Source organism: Eubalaena glacialis, chromosome 5, assembly GCF_028564815.1.
Source record: "Eubalaena glacialis isolate mEubGla1 chromosome 5, mEubGla1.1.hap2.+ XY, whole genome shotgun sequence".
NCBI classification, from domain to species: Eukaryota; Metazoa; Chordata; class Mammalia; order Artiodactyla; family Balaenidae; genus Eubalaena; species Eubalaena glacialis.
In genome coordinates, this window is record NC_083720.1 from 109,104,028 (window position 1) to 109,128,846 (window position 24,819).

Genomic DNA, 24,819 nt, shown 5'->3' on the forward strand with positions numbered 1-24,819 from the left:
GGTTTGGGTGGGGCCTGAAAGTTTGCAAAAGAATGCAAGAATGGAGCAACAGAGGAACCCAAAGAAACAAATGGAAGACAAGTAGCAAGTTGATAGAACTTAAACCCAACCATATCAATAATTAAAATAATGACTAAACATATCAGTTACAAGGCAGAGATCCAACAGACTGGGTTTTACCAAACACAGTCATCTACTTCCAATAGATGTATTTAAAAATAAGAACATGCATAGGTATAAAGGCAAAGGATAGAGCAACATACACCATCCAACAGTAAGCATAGGAAAGCTGGACGGCTATATTAGAATCAAGAGGGCAGAAGTAGAAGCAATGAATGATGGCTGCAGGGAAGCCAGTTTTAGCTCTATGGAGCACAGAAGTTTCCACTGCTATCACTGGCCAGCAGTGGAAGGGGTTGCCTTGTAATTACAACACATGTCCCTGGAGATATGCAAACAGGCCAGTCTAGGAAGAGAAAGAGCATTCTTGCATGGAGAAGTGGTTTAGATGATCTCCTTTGGTCTCCTTTCTGGAGCTAAGATTTCATCATAGTTTATTTTCTACAATAATTGTAAATTATTACAATTGTAAAAAACATAAATTACGGGTAAGTGTTCATTTTATAATACTTAGAATATTTTTAAATGCCCAGAATAAGACAAGTCATTTGATCCTTCCATCCAGGAATATCTATGGCTAGCATTTAGTACAGAGGCTCAGTCAATCTATTTCAGTTTTGGTGAAGTAGGTTCATAACAGATGCACTGTATAGCAACTGCTGGTTTTTTATTTTTTAACTTTATACTATATCTTTCTATGTCATAAAATATTTTTGTAAAACAGGAGAGTGAAAGCATATTCAACCCAGGGGGAGAAAAAGCATTTCGAGACTAGTTGTATAAATTCAAGAAAACAGAGAAGTATTTCAAGTAAGATCTCCCTGCAATGACACCACTGCACTTTTAGTATCTCAAGAGACCTTTGGGATTTGGGTGGTGATTACATGTGCAGGAAGAGCCAGGAAAAGGAGAGAGTGACTGATTTTTAGTTTGGGTGATTGGTGACTAGGACCAGGGGAGAGGAATGGGTTAGAGTCATGTTAATTCTGGCCCTGTTGAGTTTGAGTTGCCCGGGGGTCACTGCCTGGCCTGGGACCATTTCTCAGGCTAATTTTGTGTCTTTCCTTTAACCTGTTTGCCTTTCCTTTTTAAAGGCATCACCGCTCTACCCTGCACACTCCCTGCATACTCGTTATTGTGCATACTCCCTGGTTTTTACTAGTAAAAAACTTAAGGAGGCAGATCTTACTTTAAGAAGTTAATTGCTGATCATTACAGTTAAATACATTATAAAGATAATGGAATTTTTTAGTTTTATGTGACCCACATCCCTCCTGATCTGCTAATTGGAAGTCCTCTTTGAATTCTGCCCTCTGCTTTTATTCCTAAGAATGGAACTAGCAACACCACCCCCTCCCCCCCGCCCCCACAGCCCCGCACCAGTCCCTTCTTTGGTGAAGGAGACATTGTCCCCTCCCTCTGTAGAGAAACCACCTTTGCAGACCCAAGAAGCAGCTCAGGTTGAATGATAGGTGGCTCTTGGCATCTCTAAGGTGACACTTTTCACTAAGTGAATGATCCATTTGGGACAGACTCCCAAGTGCCTTTTTATACCCAGGAAAGTGGTTTTGGGCAGCTGGAAAGAAGGGACTTGGAGTTGTGGGGAGAGGCTTGGGCTAGAGTCACACTTCTGGAGGGTCACTGATGATTTTGTCCAAGACAGCATGTAGACTGAGAGATAAGGGACGTTTTCTAGCATCTCATATTGGATCCCGGATGTGTGAGCAGAAAGAATTATGAAACACAATGAGGTCCCTCCAAATAGAGAGGTATGAAAGTCCACAGAGGAGAGTTTTGAGGAAGGTGGCCACTGGGGTCACAAAGGAAGCAGACCACTCTTCGTTTAGGAAGTTTGGCTGCAATGGCAGGAGATTGGGCACTAGCTTTTAGGGGGAGAAGACTGATATGTGGGAGAAATGGCTGATTCTAGAGAAAGCTGTGGTAGAGAAAATAGAAGATGAGCCTGGAGCCCCTTGTAGTACCAGAAAGTTAGGAAGTGCTTAAAAGACAAAAGGATGGGAGCAAGTCAAAGGGATGAGGGGCTAACTGGAAGAGCTCCCAGTGGCCAGAGCCAGAACAATTTGAGCAATAAAGTAAATCGTAGAGTATTGGATTATAGCCCAAAGGATAAAGTAAGTATCTGTGAGTATATGCCATACTGCTATAAATAAATGATTGAATAAATTAATAAATGGAGAAGTAAATCTTTCTTACAAAAGAATTCCAAGTAATGTGTGGATACTACCACCCCATAGGAGTGGAGCATAAGTCCCTCCCTCCCTTGAAGGGAAAAACCATTAGACAAAGCCAGATGGGGACACCTGGCCTGAACTCCTCAAAACTGTCAAAGTCATAAGACTGAGAAACTGTCACACAGTACAATGTGTGATATCCTGGATTGGCTCTTGGAGCAGAAAGAGGATATTAATGGAAATCAAAATAAGTCTAGAGTTTAGTTCATAGTAGTATACCAATGTGGATTTCTCAGTTTTGACAAATGACAGATGGTACTATAAGATGTGAAAATGGGGAAACTGGCCAGGGAGGTATATGAGAATTCTTTGCAACTTTTCTGTAAATCTAAAATTATTCCAAAATAAAAAGACTTTTTTTTTTTTTTTTTTACAGTGTGTGTTACCAAATGAAAGTTCATATGCCCAATTCACAGTGAGGCCAAACAAACCAAAATGTAGGAGTTTGGGGCAGAGAAAGGTTTATTGCAGGGCCAAGCAAGGAGAATGGTGGCTCATGCTCAAACAAACAAAGAAACAAAACCCATACTCCCCAAAGGGTTTCGGCAAAGCATTTTTAAAGGCCAGGTGAGGGTGGGGCGTCCCAGGGTAAGTGATCAGCTCGTGCACTGTTCTTTGATTGGTTTATGGTGGGGTGACAAGGTGGTGTCACAGGAGTTAACATTATCAATCCTTAGGCACCAGTGGGTCTGGGGGGTATGTGCTCGGGATCATCAAGTAGTTAATTTCTTTGTTTGGTGGTGGTTTTAGCATCTGAAAAACAACTCAGGAAATGTGCATCAGATACTATTATTTAGGTAATTCAGAGAGGAGCTAAAGCAGAAGATATGGGGGAGGGGTCTGTCCCAGGAAGACCCCATAGGGTCCTGCTCAGTTACATGTTGGGGTGGGGTTGGGGGTTGGGGAAACTTGAGCTTGTTTGTAGGCTGAGAATAAATAAGTCAACTGGTATGGATGGGCAGGGGTATTGGGGAGGGGAAGGAAGAATGTTTTATCTATGCACAGACAGAAGAAGATAGGAAAAGTGTAGACCAGGAGTAGAGAAAAAGACATTTCAGTGAAGGAAGAGGTGACACTGGGCAGTAGTCTTTAAACATTTTTGCTTGTGTCCCCGCCAAATGAATGTTGAAAAACCTGAAGTCTTCAATCTCAAACCTATCAGCTGAATCGTATCAGAGAAAATTTCCATCTCATTTCATAATTCTGATATATAGCTGAATTGGTGAGGCAGGGCCTTGCTCCAGGTTGGTTACCTGGATATGTCAAATGAGGAGCCACCAATGAGTTTTTCCTGATTTGAGCTCAGGGACTGCCCTCCTACATAGAACTGTTCCTCTGGGGCTTCAGACGTATTTGCACCCTGGAGCAATGTACACTTAGAAGAGTGATTTGGAATGGGTGAGAGGCCTACTTTTCTTGATCAAGTAGGGAAAGGCAAGTGGAAGTGGGAGGAAAGCCTGAACCCTCGTTTCAGGAAAGAGGGCATTTGGGAATGAAGAACCAGGAAATAGATTTGCTTCAAACCTCTGCCCTCATCCCTCTTGAGGACTTCCACGTACCCCTGATTCGAAGATCATGGTAGAGGACCTGAAAAGTGTGGAGTAAAGCTGGGGAAGAAGAGGTCTTTCTCAGGACCAGCAAGGGGAGGACTGTTTTGTGTTGAGGTCGTAGCTGAAGGGGGAGCTAGTTAATTTCCAGCAATGCTTATCCAGTTTTCCCTGCTATCTCTGCCCACCCGAGATGGCTCATCTTTTTTCTCCTCCTTTGTCTCCCCTCCCCTTTCCTGTGTCTGATTTATTTGTGACTATCCAGTGGCACCTTGAGCACTCTTCTTTTGGTGAAGTGATTTTTGCAGTGTCCTCATTAAACAACATCCCATTGAAATGAAGTAAAAATTCTTAGACTTGACCGATGTAACTTTTAGACCAAAAATGCCATTAAAGAGTAGTATCATTGAATGACTATTGTGGACCAAATGCATGCATTGAATGAATATTTAACAGTTCTGATTAAGGTAACTTGTTTTAAAAAAAATTTTTTTTTAAATTTAAAGTATGTTAGATTTTGCCTTCTATCTCCTAAATTAAAAAAAATAATAATATAAACGTACATTTAAAAACATATGCCTGTTTATATTTTGCCAAATAAGTGATGGAACACTTGAAAGATGATTCTGTTTTCACTCTTGGATAACAATATGTAGGGCACATTTGTGATTGTACTTCAGATATTGTTATATATGCCATCTGTTGTTGCCACTACATGTGTGCAAGTGTCATTTATAAAGCTCATTAATTTAAAGAGCTAATAAAAAGGCACTCTTGTGATTCAAGAACCCATTTCAGGTAGTAAAACAGTCTGTCCCACTCACCTTATAAATTCTGCCCTGTTTATTAAATTGTATACCTTACTTTTTTGTTGTTAGCATACTTGGTCACTGTAGACTTGGTGAATTCTGGAAATGTAGAACTGATTAGCATATTCTCACCATACTGAGAAACTTGTTATTTTGATATATAGATGATATTTTGTTGTCATGTAACATCTTTCCTTTTTTTTTTTTTTTTTTTTTAAGACTTGTTTTGAATTGGCTTTATTAGGCAATTCATGAATAGGGCAGAATCCCATCTAGCAACTAGAAGGGTATTCCCTTTTTCCATTATTTTCATTAGAAATTCTTCACTGTAGGGAATTCCCTGGCGGTCCAGGGGTTAGGACTCCGTGCTTTCGCTAGGTTCAGTCCTTGGTCTTAAGATCCCACAAGCTGTGCGGCAGGGCCAAAAAAAAAAAAACCCACAGAACTTCACTCTACTGGGCAATTACTAAGACAGTCCTAACATTTTAAAGGGGCAGTGAAGATTGACAGGTGATAGTACCCATTATTTGTAAGGTAAATTGGGTCCATTAGCTGGTCCAGTTTGAGTGCACCTTAGGGCCCAGGGATTTATCACCTAAAGTCTACAGAGCCTCAGGTCCTCCTTAAGTGAGCTGCAGGGGGATCATGAACATCAAAGTATAGCAAATGTCATGTGCATAGGTCTGTATCCTCAAATCTCATCAGAAAGCCAAAGAATTCTGTGCCCCCAAAAGGTTAAGAATGTCTTTTGTTCAGTTTCACTGCTGAACAAGACTGTGGGTTGGATACAATGGTGTTTTCAAAACACTTGGAGATAATAACACCCACGTGTGTATTGCCGTACTTCTTCAGCCACATGCAGTATCCAATTCCAGAATAATTTCTCCTGCACTTTCCTCTAGTGTTGTTAGATCTATTACAAATCGAGTGTAATCCCACATCTGTTTCAAATTACTCTCACTAATTTATGTTACAAATGATCATGAGAGCCCTGGGAATCTCAGGTGTAATCCCGATCTGCTGTTGATTTCATATTTCCGTGTGTGTAAATATTTGTTGTATTCTTTTATTTCCTCATCTTTAGTGGAACAGAACAATTAACACAGTTCACAGGGGAAAAATGTAATTTTAATATAAGTGATGTTATATTTCTAGCCAGTGATAAATGGAAATTTTGTGAGTAAATGCTATTATGCAATATTGTTTCTGCTTACTTATATGTCTGATATCAATTTAAAGGGTAAATGATCATAGTTGGTATTTAGAACAAGAGAAAGATGGGGGAAAATGGCAAGCAAAAAATTTTTGGGAGTAGACTTTTGCCTAAATTTATGCTTTGTTTCCTTCAAGGTTTATCATTCTTCTATTGCAAAAGAATACATGTGTGCAGTGGTATTTTATTGTCTGATAGAGATTTCTTATGAATGAAAATAAATGCTGTCCAACCATGATACTTAAAATGACTGAGGGATTATAAACCAATACTGAATCAAAGAGCTCACCTTTATCTTTTAAGTATGTGTGATCTAAGCAAGTCCTTCTCACATGTAAGCAGACAAGTATTAGCTGGAGAATTTGTTGAAATGCATATCCCTGAGACCTCCCCCTACAAAGATTTTGATTCACTAGTTCTGGAGTCTGGTTTTAACACATGACACAGGTGATTTGATATTTTACCAAAGCTGATCTGGGTGCTAAGATTCTACACAGGAATAACTATAATAGTATTACTTTTAATATAAGAGAAGCCATGATGATTGTGGAGAGTTGGAGGAGACATGGAAGTGTCAACAAGTATCAACAAATGACATGGAATAAGTTTGCACCCTCAAATTATTAAGGACCCCAAAGAGTTTTTGTATGTGTGTTTTATCTATTGACACTTGCTGTATTAAAAATTAAAATATTTAAAATATTAAATTCTTTAAACTAATAAACCCATTACCTGTTAACTTAAATAATATTTTTATTTGGAAAAATAAACTATTTCCAAAATAAAAAATTTAGTAAGAGGATTGGCATTATTTTACATTTATGCAAATCTCTTTACTGTCTAAACTTAATAGAAGACAGCTGGATTCTCATCTGCTTCTGTGTTCAATGTTATTTTGGTTGAAATATGTGAAGAAGATGCAGCCTCACACAGAAAATGGAGGAGTATTTTAATACCTTTTTTGATATTATATCAAAACTCTACAAGTCATAGTTTCTTAAAGGTTAGTTGCAATGTGGAATTTGAAATCATATCATTGAACTTTTTTTTTGATATATTAAAATCCATTGGTCTGTCCTGCACTTTCAATGGATCTTTTACCCATGCATGATTTTTTAAAAATTTTATTTATTTATTTATTTATTTATGGCTGTGTTGGGTCTTCGTTGCTGTGTGTGGGCTTTCTCTAGTTGTGGTGCGCAGGGGCTGCTCTTTCATTATGGCATGCAGGCTTCTCATTGTGGTGGCTTCTCTTGTTGCGGAGCACAGGCTCTAGGTGTGTGGCTTCAGTAGTTGTGGCACGTGGGCTCAGTAGTTGTGGCTCACGGGCTCTAGAGCGCAGGCTCGGTAGTTGTGGCGCACGGGGTTAGTTGCTCCGCGGCATGTGGGATCTTCCCGGACCACAGCTCAAACCCGTGTCCCCTGCACTGGTAGGCGGATTCTTAACCACTGTGCCACCAGGGAAACCCCACGATTTTGTACTATTTAGAAAATTTTGGTCACTGAGTTACGCAGGTCTTCTTCTTTTACAATTTAATTAATTAATTAATTAATTTAGTTTTGGCTGCGTTGGGTCTTCGTTGCTGTGCACGGGCTTTTTCTAGTTGTGGCGAGCAGGAGCTACTCTGTTGTGGTGTGCTGGCTTCTCACTGCAGTGGCATCTCTTGTTGCGGAGCACAGGCTCTAGGCGTGTGGGCTTCAGTAGTTGTGGCTCACGGGCTCAGTCAGTAGTTATGGCTCACGGGCTCTAGAGCACGGCTCAGTAGTTGTTGCTCGCAGGCTCTAGAGTGCAGGCTCAGTAGTTGCGGTGCACAGGCTTAGTTGCTCCGTGGCATGTCTGATCTTTGTGGACCAGGGCTCGAACCCGTGTCCCCTGCCTTGGCAGGCAGATTCTTAACCACTGTGCCACCAGGGAAGTCCGTACACAGGTCTTCCAAAACCACATTCATTACTGTCCTTACCTCATCGGGAAAGTCTTTAAGCATTGGGAAGCTGACAGGCTCGCAGTGGCAGATGTCAAGTTTTCCAAAATGCTTGAAAACTCAAATTTTATCATTGGCAATAAATACTGTCAGTTGTTTTCCTTGAAAAAACAGACTCACTTTGTTCATTTTTGAGAAAATGATTGCCAAATACCCAAGTCAGAATAACCACAGTTCGTCAATTGTTCTTTCAAGTAGAAATGGTAGTCCATGAAAAAAACAGCTAGTTCAGCTTGCAGCTCAATTATACAAGTGCTTTTCTTCTAGACAACCACTGTACTTCACTCTGCAGCAGCAGAGTGCTTCATGTGGACTTCCCATTTTGTCACAAAGAACATTAAAATGACCTGTACTCAAGGGTCAAGATTTAAGAAAAGTAGTAATTCCTACTGCTCCCTTCATTAAGGACATGTGTAAAGAAAACTGACCTTTTTTTCTTTTTTAAACTGCTAATGAGTGAAGAGCCACTGCCTTGATTAGTGCTAAGGTGCCAGCAGTTTCCCCACAATTGGCTTTTGCACCATCAGTGCAAATGTCAGCACAGTGAAAAAGACAAATAATGTCTTTGTGTTATTCTAAAAATAGCTTGACCTCTGAGAAGGTCCTGGGGACTCCCAGGAGACCACGAATCACACTTTGAGACCCACCATAGAGATGCTTTGGGCCTTCCTCCCACCCGCCAGCCCCCACCCCCCAGCTTTGCAGTTTTTGTGCAGATGTTAATATGTCTGTATCCATGGCTCCTTAGCAGTACAGTGTGGAGTATCTCTTTGTGAGATGGTGTCACTGTCATGATTCTAGGTAGAATGGGGAGTCCACGGGGCCGGCATTCACTCAGCATTCATTTAGAGTTTGCAGCTCCTACAGTGTGCTGCTGGTCCGCATGAGACGCTGAAGCCCAACCTCTCTCCTGCCCAACGACGTTTTTCCCTGCTTAGCTTTAGGCACAGTTTAAATTTAAATGCCTTCCCTGGTCCCCTTAGTAGGACACGGTTTCGTTTGTACTTACAGTGTTTAATATATTGTTGGCTTGCATCCTCAGTCATTTTCTAAAAATTTGTCAGTTCCTTAATTACTTCTTTAAGTACCATCTGAGTTGCTGTTTCCTTTTAATCTGAATATTGTCCAATAAAAGAGAGGGCGTTTTAAAAAAAAGAAAGAGACGGCGCTTTGTACATATTTGTTTCAATGTAACGAAATCAAAACTGAAAGCTAACAAAGTCAAACAAGTGTGCGTTAGTTGCACATTTCCTGACTGCAAGCATTGGCACGATCAAACGTGGCGAACGTGTTTTACTGTTGTGGTTTTATTCCATGTTCACTTCAGCCTCTTGGGACCCAATATTCAACAAATATTCAAATTGGGGCTGGAGTTCTGAGCGCCCGGGTACTGCGTGTTCCGGCAGTGTGTGTTTGTACATTGTTAAAACCTGGCAAGAGAGTGGTAACCAGGAGCCTGCAGGCGGGGCTCCGCCGCGGTCGAGCCAGCTGGGCTGCGTCGGCGCTCGGGCTCTGCGCCCCCGCCCGGCGCAGCCTCGGGCTGGGCCGGTGGAGCGCCGTGCCCTTTTAAGGAGGCGGACCGTACCACCAGAACTTTGTTGAAGGGGGTGTCCAGGCGAACTCGGACAACTTTAACAGAGCCGAAGGACGATTTCCTTTACCTTCTGACGCGGGCCGGAGTTCTAGTGCTGCTTGGCGGGAGCTGTGCGCTGGTGGGCTTTGCGCGAAGGGAGCCCTTCGGTTTCCCTTCTCCGGAATCGCCCGGAGGGATCTCACTCGGTCTGAATCCGGACGCGAAGCTCCCCGGGCCGCTCCAGAGTGTAGTTTGCCTGCAGAGGCCCCAGTGCCCGGATGTCCATCAGGATTAGCGCGAGCCAATACGCTGGGAGCCCGAGGCTGCGCTGAGGACGCCCGGGCTCGGGAGCAGGTAGTCCCGTAACATCGGGGAGTCGCGCTGGGGAATCGTCCCCGCCCGGCCCCGGCAAATGGTGAGCGCGGCGCTGGCAGAAGGGCCGCGGGTTGAAGGCTCTGATGGACAGGAGACCTTGAGCTCTATAAACTGAATTATGGCAGCCCAGTCAAGGTAAGGGAGGCACCGAGAGAAACTTTTAAAATATGTTAGTGGCTAGGAAAATTGAAGGTTGCAAGGGAAGGGTTGGGGTGCTGCGAAGAGGACGAGCAGGAAGCAGCTTTGTCATTGCTTTCTCATCATTCCTGATGCTGTGGTTCTTTATCTATGTCAGATAAAAAACAGTTTGGAGAACATACTAGACAATTTCTGCAGAGAGGAGGGGGTTGAGTTAAAGTTAAGATTGAAGTTAAATTTCTCTTCTCTTCCAAAAATAATTATTTTCAGAAAAATCAAGTTGATTTAACTTGTCTGCCTTTGCCCAAATTGTCCTTTAGTTTCTTTGTGCACCTCCTTTTGGTTCTCCTGATTTTTTCCCCCCGTCTCCGCTAATGCCTTGAGCAGAATTTTAGAAATCGATTAATGTGAAACAGTTCGCCTTGGGGGAGGTGGTTGAGAATTTGCCTGGTAAGTGACTGGAAATTTTACTGCCAGAATGTACGATTGCACATAAAACGGCACAGCTTGCGTGAATCTGCTGAGTAGGCAAAGACCAGGAATGTATCGGGGTTGGTGAAGGGGAGAGGATAATGAACTGCAGTTGCTGTCAGAGGAACGCTATTGTAAGAACCTCCAGCCCTGACTTTCCATGGTTTGTTACTTTTTTTGTAATGAGGCTTTAAGAGTGATGACAAGGCATTAGTGATTTTTATGAAATTCAAACTGTTGTGTATGATTTCATTTTAGTTGTGACAGCAGCTGGTGCTAAAGGAAGCCTACAATTTAGATATATTCTTTTTAAACTTTCAGTTTTACTGGAAAGTACTTTGGTGTCACATTTAAATTAATGAGAGCTCCTCAAGTTGCTTTTTGATGTAATAAAGTGATTTGGGGGAAATCTTACAAGGCTAAACACATTTCAGGTCTGAAGACCCAGATAGGTCACTCAAAGAAATAGATGCTTTAAGCTTAAAGTTTGGGCTTGATGAGACTTTGAAATTTTTTCCTAAGAGATAGAACTTTCTAGGAAGAAAAAGAACTTCACTATATAGAGCGCCTCTGTGTGCTTTGTATATTTAATCCTCTAGACTCAGTGGTTTATCCCCTGCCCCCATTTTATTGGTTGTTCTAAGAAAGAGGTTCTTAACTTGAGGCCATGTAGTAGGAAAACTTGGATGAGAAACAAAAGTTGCATCTTTATTTATGCTAACCTTGACTGAAATTTAACTGCCAAAAGGGTCCATGGCATCAAAACCTTAGATTAAGACACTGTGAGCTAAGAAATTAAATAGTATCTAACAGAGCTCAATAATAGAAAGCTGGGATTTGAACTCAGATGTGAGTGATTTCAGTGTCTGAACCCTTAAATTAATTAAGAATAAAATGAGGTAATAGCTAAATTGGACGCTGCTGTGTGCCAGGCACAGCAACTGTAACTGGATTACCTCTGACTCTTCTCAGTCACTTAAATAGGTAAGTACTTGTATTTTTCACATTTGTTCAGGAAACTGAGGCCCAGCCAGTCTGTTTCTTGCTTGAGGTCACACAGGTAGAGCAGTGCCTGCCTGACTTCTGAGCTGCCCTGCAGCATTTCCTTACTTTCAGGCTGCCTCTTTAATGCTGAGATAGGTGTTGAAAGGGAGCTGCAAAGCCTCAGTCTAAATGCACAAAAAGCAATTTCTGCTAAAAGTACTTTGCTACAAGATGTAAAAATCCGAGTTATCAGTATGGTAGTTCAATTTGCTAGTAATTGAAATAGGAGGACTGTACATATTCTGCTTTTCTGCCTGGCCTTCGTATGTGCCCTTGAACTAGGAACAAAGCCACAACGTCTTTTTTTTTTTTTTAATTTTTTGGCCTCACTGCACGGCACGTGGGAACTTAGTCCCCTGACCAGGGATTGAACCCGTGCCCCCTGCATTGGAAATGCAGAGTCTTAACGAGTGGACTGCCAGGGAAGTCCCCAAGGCCATGCTGTCTTGCTATTTTCTTAGTCTGCATCATGGAAGTGTATCTCTCAAGTGGTAAATGTGCATTTTCTTCACTTGTAGCTGGAATGTGGTCCAAGCTCACTTAGACATTGTGTTTGTGGGAGAATAGGTAATCTTTGAGATCCCGAGAGAGAACATACAGAGAAAATTGCAGGTATTTTTGGATTTCAGGAAACCCCAAAGCTGGGCCACTCTGCCTGAGTAGTGCTAAGAGAAATGCAGCCATCATCTGTGATGTATAATCTGGGGTAGTAAAATCTTGCCCGTGTGTCACTTGCAGCATCTGTTTGCTTTTGAAACAATTAATTTAGATTCTTGGACTCATTGGATCTGAATATTCATAGCATTCATAGCTTAGTTCTAACCATTGTGCACTGTTTAAATAATTAGGTGGTGGGATTTTTTTGTTTGTTTTTGAGTAGAAGAGATAGATGGAAACTTAGATGAAACTGAATTTTGTAGCACCGATAGTGAATAAATGAGCTGACCATGGCACTATTCTCTTATTATTTGTTATTGTTATAAGGTAATAGTCTTCATTTGATGTTGATGGATGGTGTATGACTAATTTTTCATGTGTATTTCCTCTCTCTAGTCAGCTCCTTAAGACATTGTCTCACATTTTTAGTATTCCTTGCATAGGCTAGAAGTACTTTGAATGAGGGAGGGACTGCTTAAATCTCTTGGCTTGTGAATTTCCATAAATTGAGGTTACATATTCCTCTCCATTTTAAAACCTAAAAGTAGGAAATTGATTATTTTGTTTTGCTTTGTGATTTCTTCTGCTAGATATGGAAGACATTTATTGAATGAAAGGTCAATTGCCTAAGTTTTAAAACTTAGATTTTGGGTCAGTATTTTGAGAACATTAAATATCTGCTTTGCCTTTTCAGAATTGTGGAGAAAGGCAGTCACTTAGAAGTGCAACATCAGTTAAAGCAGGGCATATTCTATGCCTCCCCTCTGAGATCAGTGTGTGCTTCCTTTGGAATCTATATAAGCACAACAGATATATTGACTACGCTTCCTTGCTTTAAGGTGAAATAGTTACAGATCATGGCTTTAGTTTCCAAATTCTGATCTAAAGCACTTGGAGACTGCTTTTATAGGAGTATACAGCCTGGCACACCCTCTTTTGAGGACTGGTAAACCTATGATGGGTAGGGGTGGGCATGGAATCCCATCAGTTTGTAGATCTATCCTTTTCTATGAGGATTAGCTTGCTTTATCTTGAGGAGTGTGTTGATGGATAAAAGAGAAAGGAGGGCTTTGGTTCTCCATCTCTGCTCACCCCTTCATTGAAGCAATCCCTGAATTTTAGAAAGGAATACATACATCTCTTCAACTACCGTCAGTGATTAACCGGTTTTAAATGCACCTTGTGCTACTGGAGAAGCCCTGGCCCACCTCCCCCCAGGGTGTGTGTGTGTGGCGGGGGGCGGGGGGGGGGGTGCATGAATGAGAGTTGGGGGAGTTGAACTTGCTTCTTTAGAAGAGTAGCTTCTGGTGGCTGAGCACGTCTCAAAAGCGCTTTCACACAAACTGCAGAAGGAAATTAGGTTTAGGTAACTCTCCCACAGGTTTATTTTTTGTTTGTTTGAATTTGACTAAAGTTAATGATGTTAAAAAAAAAATAATAGAGGAAAGTTAGATTGTTCCCAAGATTATTATGAAGCCGGTTTTTGGTGGATCTCTGACTCTGGTGGGGGAAGTTTTCCACGGCAAAAAGCAATGCTCTTAAACTGGTATGGAACCAGTTTTGCTCCGTCCTCTGTCCCCACCCCCAGTTTATGAGCTTTGTAAAGATTACCTTGGAAGAAAATTCATGAAAGCAAAAAAGTTCTGATTTAATATGAGCAAATATCAAAGAAGAATGCTTGATGTTTTGGAAAGTGCAGTTCAAGGAAGTGATTTCAAGAGGGAAATAATTTATGCAGTATTTTGACCCAGTGAATGTCTTCATTTTTTCCCTTATGACGCCACTGTAAACTGTGTCCTTGACAGAAGAGGTTTCTTAAATGATTTCCTTCTAATTCATCCTGAGAACCCCGCTGAGCTTCCTGACTCAGACTAGAGGTTCTTCCATGATGAAGATGGAAGGAGGATTGAGTCATTTTTTTCATTCAGCTGGTTTATGGGGATCTTCTTTGGCAAAAAAATAAAATAAAGTAACACAAGTGGTCTCTCAAGAGAGTTAGGGGATTCTATACTATACCATGAAAAGGTATTCAATAGCTGGTTCTATACTGTTTTGAAAATGGAATTTAGTGAATGCTGCACCTAAGCAACTTAAATGTCAAATATACTCATTATCTTAATCATGGATAAGAGAGAAAATCTCTCTCATCTGGGTACTGTCATTTATTTGTTTTGAGCATCCAAATCTATGTATTACTTAATAGCTGTAAAACGGAGGAATTACAAAGCTGGTTTGCTTCATTACTGCTTTGAGGTATAACATACAACTTGATTGCTTCTAATATATAAACTTAGTTTTCTGTTAGCAAATTTCTCTATTTTGTTTGCTTTCCAAGATAGGAAAATAAACTTATTTCCAAAATCTGTCTTCTGAAAGGGCAAGTCCTGTATGTGAGATGTGGTGAGAAGGACTACATGCAACAGTGTATTCTGACTTTGCTTCCATTTCTACTTGGAAATGCAGCCTGCACCTTTAGGACAATGTTTCTTGGCTCAGAAGTACAAACATAGCAAGCTTGGGTATCATAATCTCTTTGTTGTGGTTCAGTTACATTTTATTGATATGGGGTGGGTGCATAACTTTTACAGCTTAAATGATTACCTATCCTTTTTACTTAAGTTAAAAAAAAATTGAAAGCTAAAGTTGTAGTATTTTAGCTCTGCTTCCGATTGTTCTTCATGCATTTTAGTATGAACATAACCTGTATTCATTTGCTCAAAATAATACAGCAACTAGAATGCAAAGTAATGCTCAAATATATATGTACCAGATGAAGTTTAGCTTTAGGCCTCTGGTGGAGGGGGGGGGGAGAATAAGATTTATAACTTTTGGTGTTAATGCCCTTGGAGACCCAAAAGTAAAAATTAACTTTAATAAACATCCCGGTGCTGACTTTTTGTGTCTTGGCAGTGATCAGTGTTGAGAATCCTGCTGCTGTGCAAACTTTTCCCTTTTCCTATCTATCCACAGTGAGTTAAAGCTTAACCTGATGGCCACAAAGCCAGCAGACTTAATATCCTGAAAGCCTTTTTCAATGGTGAACGTCTGTTGTTTTCTTGCATTGGTTTATTGGCTTCGTTTTTAATTTAACCAGATTGGACTCCTATCAGGTTCTTAAAGCAGTAATTTGATGTCAGATTTAATATATTAAGAGGAAATCCCAATAGTGACATCTTGTCAAAAGGAACTGAAGCAAACAGAAGGGAGAAATATATTGTATTTCTATTGACAGCTAAATTATCTTTATTTTGGTATTAGGTATTGTATTTCCAGAGGGCACCCATAGTTCGACCACATTCTAAAAGTACCAAGGATTGTTCTTCCTCCACAGTGGCTCATGTGATGATGAATGCTTGGAGACCTGCGGGCCACATGATCCTTTGTTTGGGTGGGCTGGGGAGAGTTAAGGATGTGACTCCTGAGTCACTGGCTCGCCTTTATTTTACCCAAAAGGATCTTGCCTTTCTTTTCAGTATTGCTTACAGCTCGATTGGCAATTAAAGAAATAAAAGTGAAGGAATATTTTAGGGGCAGTGTGGTTATATTAAGCTCAAAGTTCTCAAACTGGATTAGACACAAGAAACAACGTGAGTGCTTCTTAACATGCAGATTCTGCTCTCCCCTCCCCCCAGAGATTCCTATTAGGCAGGTCCAGGGTGGAGCTTGGGTGGAGCCCTGCTGGGTCTGAGGCCAGAGGCCCACCCACCACACTTTGTGAAATGGGGTGTGTGTGAGGGAGATACAGTATCATATAAACTATGTTGTGTAATGCAGTTACATTTTGATTTAATATATATTCATATATACACATCCCCCCCCATTGAAATAGACAAGAGGTTGGTACAGAAGGTAGATATCTACCTCTATAAATTTATGTACCGATTATAAACTCTATTTGTTGAAATGTCCAAATGCACCTATATTTAAAAAATAAAAGGAAAAGGAAGGTACCAAGAAGTAATGTGCAATGTTTGATCCAGCAGCACTTTCCCAAAAATTGTTTCTTAAGGACCTGGATACTTAATTTACCCTTTCCTATCCGCTCTGGTCTCCCTCCCAAAACTACTAACTCACTCTTCAACACCCCCCCCCCCAATCCCCCGTTCATCAGGTGGTAGTTTTTTTTTTTTTTCTTTCAATTTTTACTTATTTTACTTATTTTTGGCTGCATTGGGTCTTCGTTGCTGCGCACAGACCTTATCTAAGTTGCTGCAAGCGGGGGCCACTGGGCTTCTCATTGTGGTGGCTTCTCTTGTTTCGGAGCATGGGCTCTTAGGCTCCTGGGCCTCAGTAGCTGTGGCACGCAGACCCAGCAGTTGCAGCACGCGGGCTCAGTTGCTCCGTGGCATGTGGGATCTTCCCAGACTAGGGCTTGAACCCGTGTCCCCTGCATTGGCAGGAGGACTGCCAACCACTGCGCCACCAGGGAAGTCCAAGGCGGCAGTTGTTTTTGTTCCTAGGGAAAAGTTATAACTGTGAATTGGTCAATTATATCCAAACTTTTGAAACTGAAATAAAAGTTTGGGGTTTTTTTCCTTTCTTTTAAACAAGAGCATTGTCTAGGTGTACTGTCATTGAACAAATAATACGCAACAAAAATTTTAAAATGGGGCTCCTATGGGAAGTAAATGTTAGAATTATAGCAGAAGTCAGTTCCTGTAACAAAATTCAGGAAACACTTTCTGGTATGTGGGTGTTGTAACTTTTCAATTCTTGGAACTTTCCTTCAGGAAACTGTCCTGTCAAAAGCAGAGCAGTCGATAAAATATGAAGCACAATTCACAAACTCTGTTGTGCAGTGTAATTAAATTTTGATTTGGGGCATATGTTTTTGTGGTGGTGATAGAGCTGAGACTGTCATGTGACTTTCATCATGGATAACGTGCATCTGGATAACTTGTTAAATGGCTTCTCTCCCTCTCCCCATTCTCTCTGCTTTAAAAACACAGGTGTACCTGATTTGCTCTGGATGTGAATTTATGGAAAGTGGTATTTATAAAATTAACCAGTTCCCATTGTTTTGTATAAAAGTATGAAACTTGTTTCTTTTCCAGCTTTACAGAAATTACATATTTTTGTCTCATGATTGACAAATTAATATTTTACCTTAGACATTTACATTTCTAAGTAAGATGGTCTACCTAGTAAGTCAGTAACTTAAGCTGCCAAAATGCTGATAAAAATTTGAGTCCATGATTTTAGGATTTTAATTTTTTTCTTTAAAGGAAAATAACTTCTCACTGAGTTAATAGGACGTTTTAAGTAAGGTTTTTTTTGGGGGGGGTTAAAAAGAGATATTTATTGGTTCAAAGTTCTAGACAGTAAAACAATAGCTAAAGCTCTTGTTTTATGTTTTTTTCAAGTAACTTTGACCTAGCATTTACACTTCTAGGAATTATGTTTTTCTGTTATTCTTTTATAAGCTGTGTGTCTCTCTTTCACACTCAGTTCCCTCTTAGAGTTCAACCATACTTATGCTAGCTCTCCATTAAGAAAAAAAGAAAATCTGTGTAAATATAAACTTTGTACCAGATGGAAAAAATCAGGCAGCAACATTTACTAACATTAGGATAGTAAAAGGGTAGAATGAAACCCAGTGTGTTAGATTTGTTTCAAAATGGAGTTGTGCTACCTGAAGATGTTGGGAAGAATAAACAGTGGTCTGTGTCACTTGGTTTTAGTAAAATTCAGAGTAAACCAATTAGTTTTTGTTTTTAAATCGGAACTATGCCCAGAAGACAAAAAGCCCTAGATGGAAAGTTATAAAAGATTGAATATGATCATTTCTATCATATTGCTGATTGTGTAGGGGTTTTGTTTTAACCCTCATGACAGGGGCCTTTTCTTACAAACATCTTCGTATTTTTCTCATTTTAACAGTCATGTTTTTCTAAGGATAAAGTGAAAATCATTAGATTTACTTCATGTGTTTAATTTGTAGGCTTTTAAAATCTTGACAGTTCTCATGATAAGCCTAGAATAAAACTTGGTTTCTATCTGAGTTCACCCGTAATTTTGTGGTGAAACCCCTAAGGTATTGGTATTATCCATTATTTTAAAGAGCAGAGTAGAAGCTTCACCACTTTTTGTCTTTTGGTAGCTTGGTAAATTACTTTTTTTTTTCTTTTTGCAAAGGGGGAGGGGCATGTTCACCAGATCTTTTATCTCCCATGTTACTTGTCATTTTACGCTTCTTCCCAGCCCAGCTTTTTTTGTTTTGTTTTCTTTTTTCGTTTTTTCTTTTCTTTACAACTTTGAGGTATATTTTACATGTCTTAAAAGTTGACCATTTCAAGTATACAGTTCAGTGATTTTTAGTTACTTTACTGATGCAACCATCACCATTAATCAATTTTAGAACATTTTATCCTCCCATTAAGATCCCTCATTGCCCCATCCAACCATTAATCTACTTTTTGGATGTAAATTTGCCTTTTGTGGGTGTTTCATGTACACGGAATCTTTTTTTTTTTTTTTTTTTTTTTTTTATTTATTTTTGGCTGTGTTGGGTCTTCGTTTCTGTGCGAGGGCTTCCTCTAGCTGTGGCAAGCGGAGGCCACTCTTCATTGCGGTGTGCGGGCCTCTCACTATCGTGGCCTCTCCTGTTGCGGAGCACAGGCTCCAGACGCACAGGCTCAGTAATTGTGGCTCACGGGCCTAGTTGCTCCGCGGCATGTGGGATCTTCCCAGACCAGGGCTCGAACCCGTGTCCCCTGCATTGGCAGGCAGACTCTCAACCACTGCGCCACCAAGGAAGCCCGTACACGGAATCTTGTAGTTTCTTGCCTCTGGCTTTTTTCACTCACATAATTTTTTGAAGTTCATCTGTGGCATAGCATGTGTCAGTAACTCTGTCCTTTTAATTGCTGAGTAATTCTGTTGTCTGGATAGATAGACTGGTTTTTTCCAGTGTTTTGCCTTTTGGGGGGGGTATTTGAATAATGCTGCTCTGAACATTTGCATGCAGGTCTTTGTGTAGACTATGTTTTTCTTTTTCTTGGTTAGGTACACTACGAGTTGAATTGCTGGGTCTTATGACAGTTTTGTACTTAACCTTTTGAGAAACCACCAAACTGTTTTCCAAAATATATGCTCACCCATAGCCCATGTTTAAACCGATCTAATTCATTCAATTTCTTGTGACTTATGTACTATTCTCATAGTCAGTTGGGCTGTGAAAGTAGTGGTTCTGAGATGTGATCAATTTTGCATTTGATTATTATTAGAAAATGTTTTAAATTTATATATGTCCTAAAAACACAACTCTTTTTTCCTATAAAGAAAATCTCTTTTGGTATTTTTAAAATTGATTGGGCTTTTTGATGAAGAAACTTATCAAGGAACGTTTAAAGAATACCAAATTTAAAGTATCAGCATGCTGTTGTCAAAATTGCAAAAGAAACTTCCAACCCACAACTCAAATGTCACAAATATATTATTAAATATAACTCTTTTATTTCATAACTGCAAAATGGCCCTAGAAGTTGTTAACTTCAATACACTTTATAATAAAAACATTCAGGCAGAAATTAGCTGTTTTCATTCACTACAGCCTCACATGCAAAGATATGTTATCTAAATGAAGCTTCTGGAAATTATCATTGAAACTTGGGTCCTGCCAGGGGAAGGTGGTGACCACGTGCCCTCAGTCGGTGGTGTGCTCCAACCTTCAGGAAAAGATACATCTATTTTACGAACAGAAATATTTCATGAAATGCTGTGAAGTTATCTGTATGTGCATGTGCGATGGTAGTGATAGCGGATCATCTTTTCAGCACTCCACTGCTATTCTGTTTTTTTAAAAAAGGCTGTGAGGCCCTGGTTCATTGTCCACTGCACAGCTGCTGCCTTGAATGAGTCTGCCCAGTGTGTCTTCTGCTTTGGAGGACATGTTATTAGAATTCACTGCTTCTGAGTATTAATTTTTACCTACTTAAAGATTATATATCAGTATTAATAGCTTTATGCCTGTGACCAATTCACATGCGTGGACAGTGCTTTTAATATCGGTTCTCTGTATCCTGTATCGATGGAGCCTCACTGCTCGCTCAGAGCCAGCCGCAGCGTGTGCAGGGCTCTGAGCTTCTTCAGACAGATCCGGGGTCTCCCTCCCCACAGGGAGACAGAAAACCAGCAAACAAGCTGGCAGCAAAACAACGGCAGACTGTGTTAGGTACTATGACAAAAACCCAACCGGGCCGGGGTGGAGAATAAGGGAGTGTGGGGAACTTGTTTTCACGTGCGCCATGAGGACCTTCGAGGAAGTTAACCTGAAGTGGAGAAAACGCAAATCATGACAAGTTAGATTTAATTGTCCTTTCAGAATGTAATAAGTGATATTGGTGGGAAGGATGGCATTTTTAAACAGGGTCAATATGGTTTTAGGAAATAGCCATTATGTGGCAGTTTCTCAAAATAAAATTTTAATTGTTTTTGTGAATTATACCAAAACTCAGCCCTATTTAAAAAAATTTTTTTTTAATTTTCATGAAGGCAAAATGAGTTCCATAACAACGTAACTTGAACTTTAAAAATAGAGACTATGTTTTCTAAAAGTTTGCTTTAATTGGTGCATAAATATAAACAAGTTAAACATGTGGGAAAGAAATTTGAGGGGACATTTTCCTTAGTTTGGAAACCATCAAATAAAGGATGTGATAGAATTAGAGAAGTCCTAGCGCAGTGAGGACAGTCATAAGGGAATGAAGATTTAGACTGTTGCGGAGGGTTTTTAAGCCTGGCTATTTTAAAAGGTTAATCTACAAAGCATCTTTTTATACATGTGAAAGGCTGTTATGGGGAGTGAGGTGAAAGATGGCCTCCATCTCTGCCAAAAACAGATCTTGAAGAAATAACTTATATATGTTAAGAGGTTTAAGCAAAGCCTGGGAATGAACTTCTCATTGAAGATAAGTAAACATGAAAATATAGTAGAAGGTGGTGTTCTTTTAGTATATATAGAAATAGAAAATAATGTTCTAGTTTGGATATTTTAGGAAGTAGCAGATGGTTTTAAGTACCTTTTTCTCAAGGGATTCTGTGGCTTCTTAAAAAAAAAAATGTGATCACAACAAACTACTAGAGGAACTGAAAGTTCTTATCCTCTGCATGCATCACGGCTTTATTTGATTATATAGAGTTGCTTCAAGGATCCTGTGCTCATTATCACCTTATCTCTTTTGTACCTCTGTTTTATAGTTATTTTCAAATAGATGTATTTAGTTCTATACCTTTTGTGGCATGATATATGGTAATTTTATGACTGTACTGTGAACATGTGAAAAGAAGGTGTAGTCTTTATTTTCAGGGTCCAGAGTTAAACGTGGGTTTGTACATTAGACCTATTATACATTATTTCTATATTCTTTGTCCATTTATTCTGCCATGGACTGGGAGATGAATAAAGATCTCATACAATTAGAGAATTTCTATTTCTCCTAGTATCTTCTGAAGTTTTTGCTTTACAAATGTGGTTGCAATGCTTTTGGTGTGTAGATATTCAGAATTGTTACATCTTCATTTTAGATCACTCCCCTTGAAGGTATTAGTTTCTTATGTATACTTCCAGTTTTCTTTGAGTATTGGTGACATTTTTTTAAAAAATAAAAGATATATCTTTACATCTTTCATCCACATGGATATTATTTTGGTTTAAGGAGTGGGAGGGGTGGTCCAGCCTCCCTCCCAGCCTGCCCCCAAACTAAACATTTTGTTCTCTGTTCAAGAACCACCATCAAACTCAATGATTGTAACTTTATAATATGTCTTAATATGTGAAAGAGCTAATCTCCCTTCTTTACCCTTTGTGCTTTCAGAATTTTCATGGATATTTTCTCATGTATATTTTTCAAGATCAGCCTGAGTATTTTGTCAAAAACTGGTGGCTTTTAATAGGATGACTTCCTAACAAACTTATAAAACCTCATCCTGTTTTTCAGAAGTATTAAAGTTTTAAACAGGATCTCTGTTTTTTTTAGATTTTCATGGAATGGAAAAGGGTAAGTCCCAGTGCCAGGGACTCCTGAATCACCAGACAGACACCACTCATTTATGTTGGAGACATTTGGGAAATCCTGTTTGCCTCAGTTTCTCCAGAAAGAAGTGAAAATGTACATTTGCTCTTGTCATGAATGAATGTATTATTAATATAACTCTAACTGGAATTGTATTTTTGTAGGTGATTCACATCTGGCTTTGGGCAGAAACAGCATTTTGCAGTCTCTGTATTGCTGTGCATAGTATCTCACTTTCTAGCAGACTTTTTGGTCGTTTGCTTTTCCTTGACCATGAAAGATATAATTTAGGCTCTTTAAAAATCTTTTTGTAGTTCAGTAAAATAAAAGCAGCAATTTATTAAAGTTAATTGTAATTAAGACGAAAGAGAAATATCTTCCTTAAATCTCAACAGCTTGACTAAAGATGTTCTTTTTGTTCCTTTTCAGCTTTTTTCTTTATACATTAAATGTTTTCACATAGTTGAACTATTCTTTGTATACATTTGATAAATGATTTAGTCAATGTACGGGGGAAAAGAAGATGAGGTTGGGATTACTTTAGGCTGTTGTGATTTTTTGAGATTCTCATTATCTCTTAAATTTGAAAAGGAACAGATAAGACTTTCAGATCTTTTATGCTTAGAAACGCCATGCTAAGAATACATTTTTTAAAAGCTGAAAATAGCCCAGTTCATATTGACTAAAGCAAGGTGTTATTTTATATGTTGTGCTATAGAAGCCAGGGTAGTCATGGAGATAACACACTGCCACTTGGGTTTAATAGATATTGCAGCCTGTTCATGGTTCTGGTTATGGAAACCACACTGAATACCATAGTTATGAACTTCATTCGTTCATATTTACTTATAAGACTGTCATAGTTGAAGAGCTAGTGTAGCTCACAAACTCATAATAATTGAAGACCCCTTGTAGGATTTTTTCTTTTCTATTCACACTTGCAGATAGTGTTCATGCATGTTCACACAGAACCCAAACATTGCCTCAGTAGGAGAAGTTGGAATCATATATGCAGACTGAAATCATTATTTCTAGTCATGCTTTTAAATATTAGTTTGAAAAATTGCTTTTTTGTGTTTTTCCTATTAGTATCATTTTAAAATCAACAAGAAGATTAGGAGTTCTCTGGCGGTTCAGTGGTTAGGACTCTGCACTTCCACTGCAGGGGGCATGGGTTCGATCTCTGGTCGGGGGAACTAAGATCCTGCATGCCATGTGGCGTGGCCCCTCCCCCCAAAAATAAAAAAAAATAAAATCAACAAGAAAATAAAGAGATTTTTGACAGTTGCCTTAACTTTGTAAATCTCAATCAAATTTGTTTAAATTATCAGGAATAGAAAATTCAGATACTTATATTTTTATAGAATTCCTTTAAAAATTATGCCCAAACTGTAGGACAGCAAGAGTCACTGAAATTACTTATTTACTTGAGGAAAACATTTCTGATTTAATTCAAAAATGATTTTTTTTCCCATTGTATTTTCATAGTTGAGCTGGTAAGAGTGGGTGGTTATTTCAGTAGGTGTTGGGAATTTTAAAAAGCATAGATAGTTTCCTAATTACTGCTTTTCTCCCCAAAATGGGTTTGGAACACAGAAAGCAGCAGAAGCAGCAATGAAAATCATGTGATGAAGGTTAAGCCCCCAGGCTGCACCCAGAATGTTTCTTCACTTATGGTACCAAAATGTCAAAAATTTGGAGCAATAATGGAAAACAGTGCAATTGATGAAACAAAGCATACAAACCATGCTTGAATAAGATGGTTTATCCTATACTCAAGTTAGTTTTTTGTTTTGGCAGGAGGGAGGAGTGGTGTAGGGCATCTTTAGGTTTAATAGGAGGAGAATGTGGAAAAAAATGAATTATTTTGGGAGTATTTCTGTTGATAAACTTGGACACTTTGAAGGACAAAGGCTTTATGTATAGTTTCAGTATATGATAATAACAGTCATTTATTGAGCATTCCATTATATTCTGAGCCCTGAGCCAGGAACTTTGCATATTTGATATCCCTGAATCTGTATGACAGAGATTATCACTCCTATTGCACGGATGAAGAAACTGAGGCTTGTGGAGATTAACTGACTGACCCAGGTTACACAGCAAGTGACAGCTTGACACACAGCTTCTACTAATCTACTCCAGACTTTTCATTTAATTGTCTTATCCTCATACACTTATCCATATGGCGAATGTTCCTTGGTTTACTAATAAACAAAGGAAGGATGGAGAAAGTGGAATATGATTGTATGTGTATGTCCGTCTGTTTTTTAACTCAACTGTGACTGTGAAACAGAAAAAGGGAGGGAGAATAGGGAAACACGGTATGTGTAAAATTCCTCTCAGGGTGAAGAAATGTGCAGAAGAAATGTGAGGTCAGTCTTTACTAATGCCCAGCACTGGGAAGTACCTTTTCCCCACAACTTGGTCGCCACATGGAGAATGAGGGAGAGAATGCAACTATTTGAAGTTGTGGGGTATTTGTAATTCAGGGAACTCCTGTAGTATTTGGAAGGGGAGATATGTATGGATGGAACCTTTGTGGATAAAAGATGTGAAATCCTTTTTACCCTGTATCCTCCTCCAGGATGCTGCTTCCATATAAGAAACTCATTGTGGGACAAA

At 39.5% G+C, this 24,819-nt stretch overlaps 1 protein-coding gene across 9 annotated transcripts in view; it reads left to right on the forward strand.

Annotated features, from left to right (window-relative positions):
- Window positions 1-24,819, forward strand: part of AFF1 (ALF transcription elongation factor 1) — a 199,140-nt gene that overhangs the window by 69,754 nt on the left and 104,567 nt on the right. For 2 of the 9 annotated variants that reach the window (XM_061192496.1, XM_061192497.1), the window contains exon 1: window positions 9,603-10,006. The exons of the other annotated variants lie outside the window; for them this stretch is intronic. In XM_061192496.1, the coding sequence (XP_061048479.1) occupies window positions 9,990-10,006 (17 nt within the window). In that variant the 5' untranslated portion in view covers window positions 9,603-9,989. Of the gene's footprint in view, window positions 1-9,602; window positions 10,007-24,819 lie in introns of those variants that run through there. 9 annotated transcript variants of the gene reach the window in all.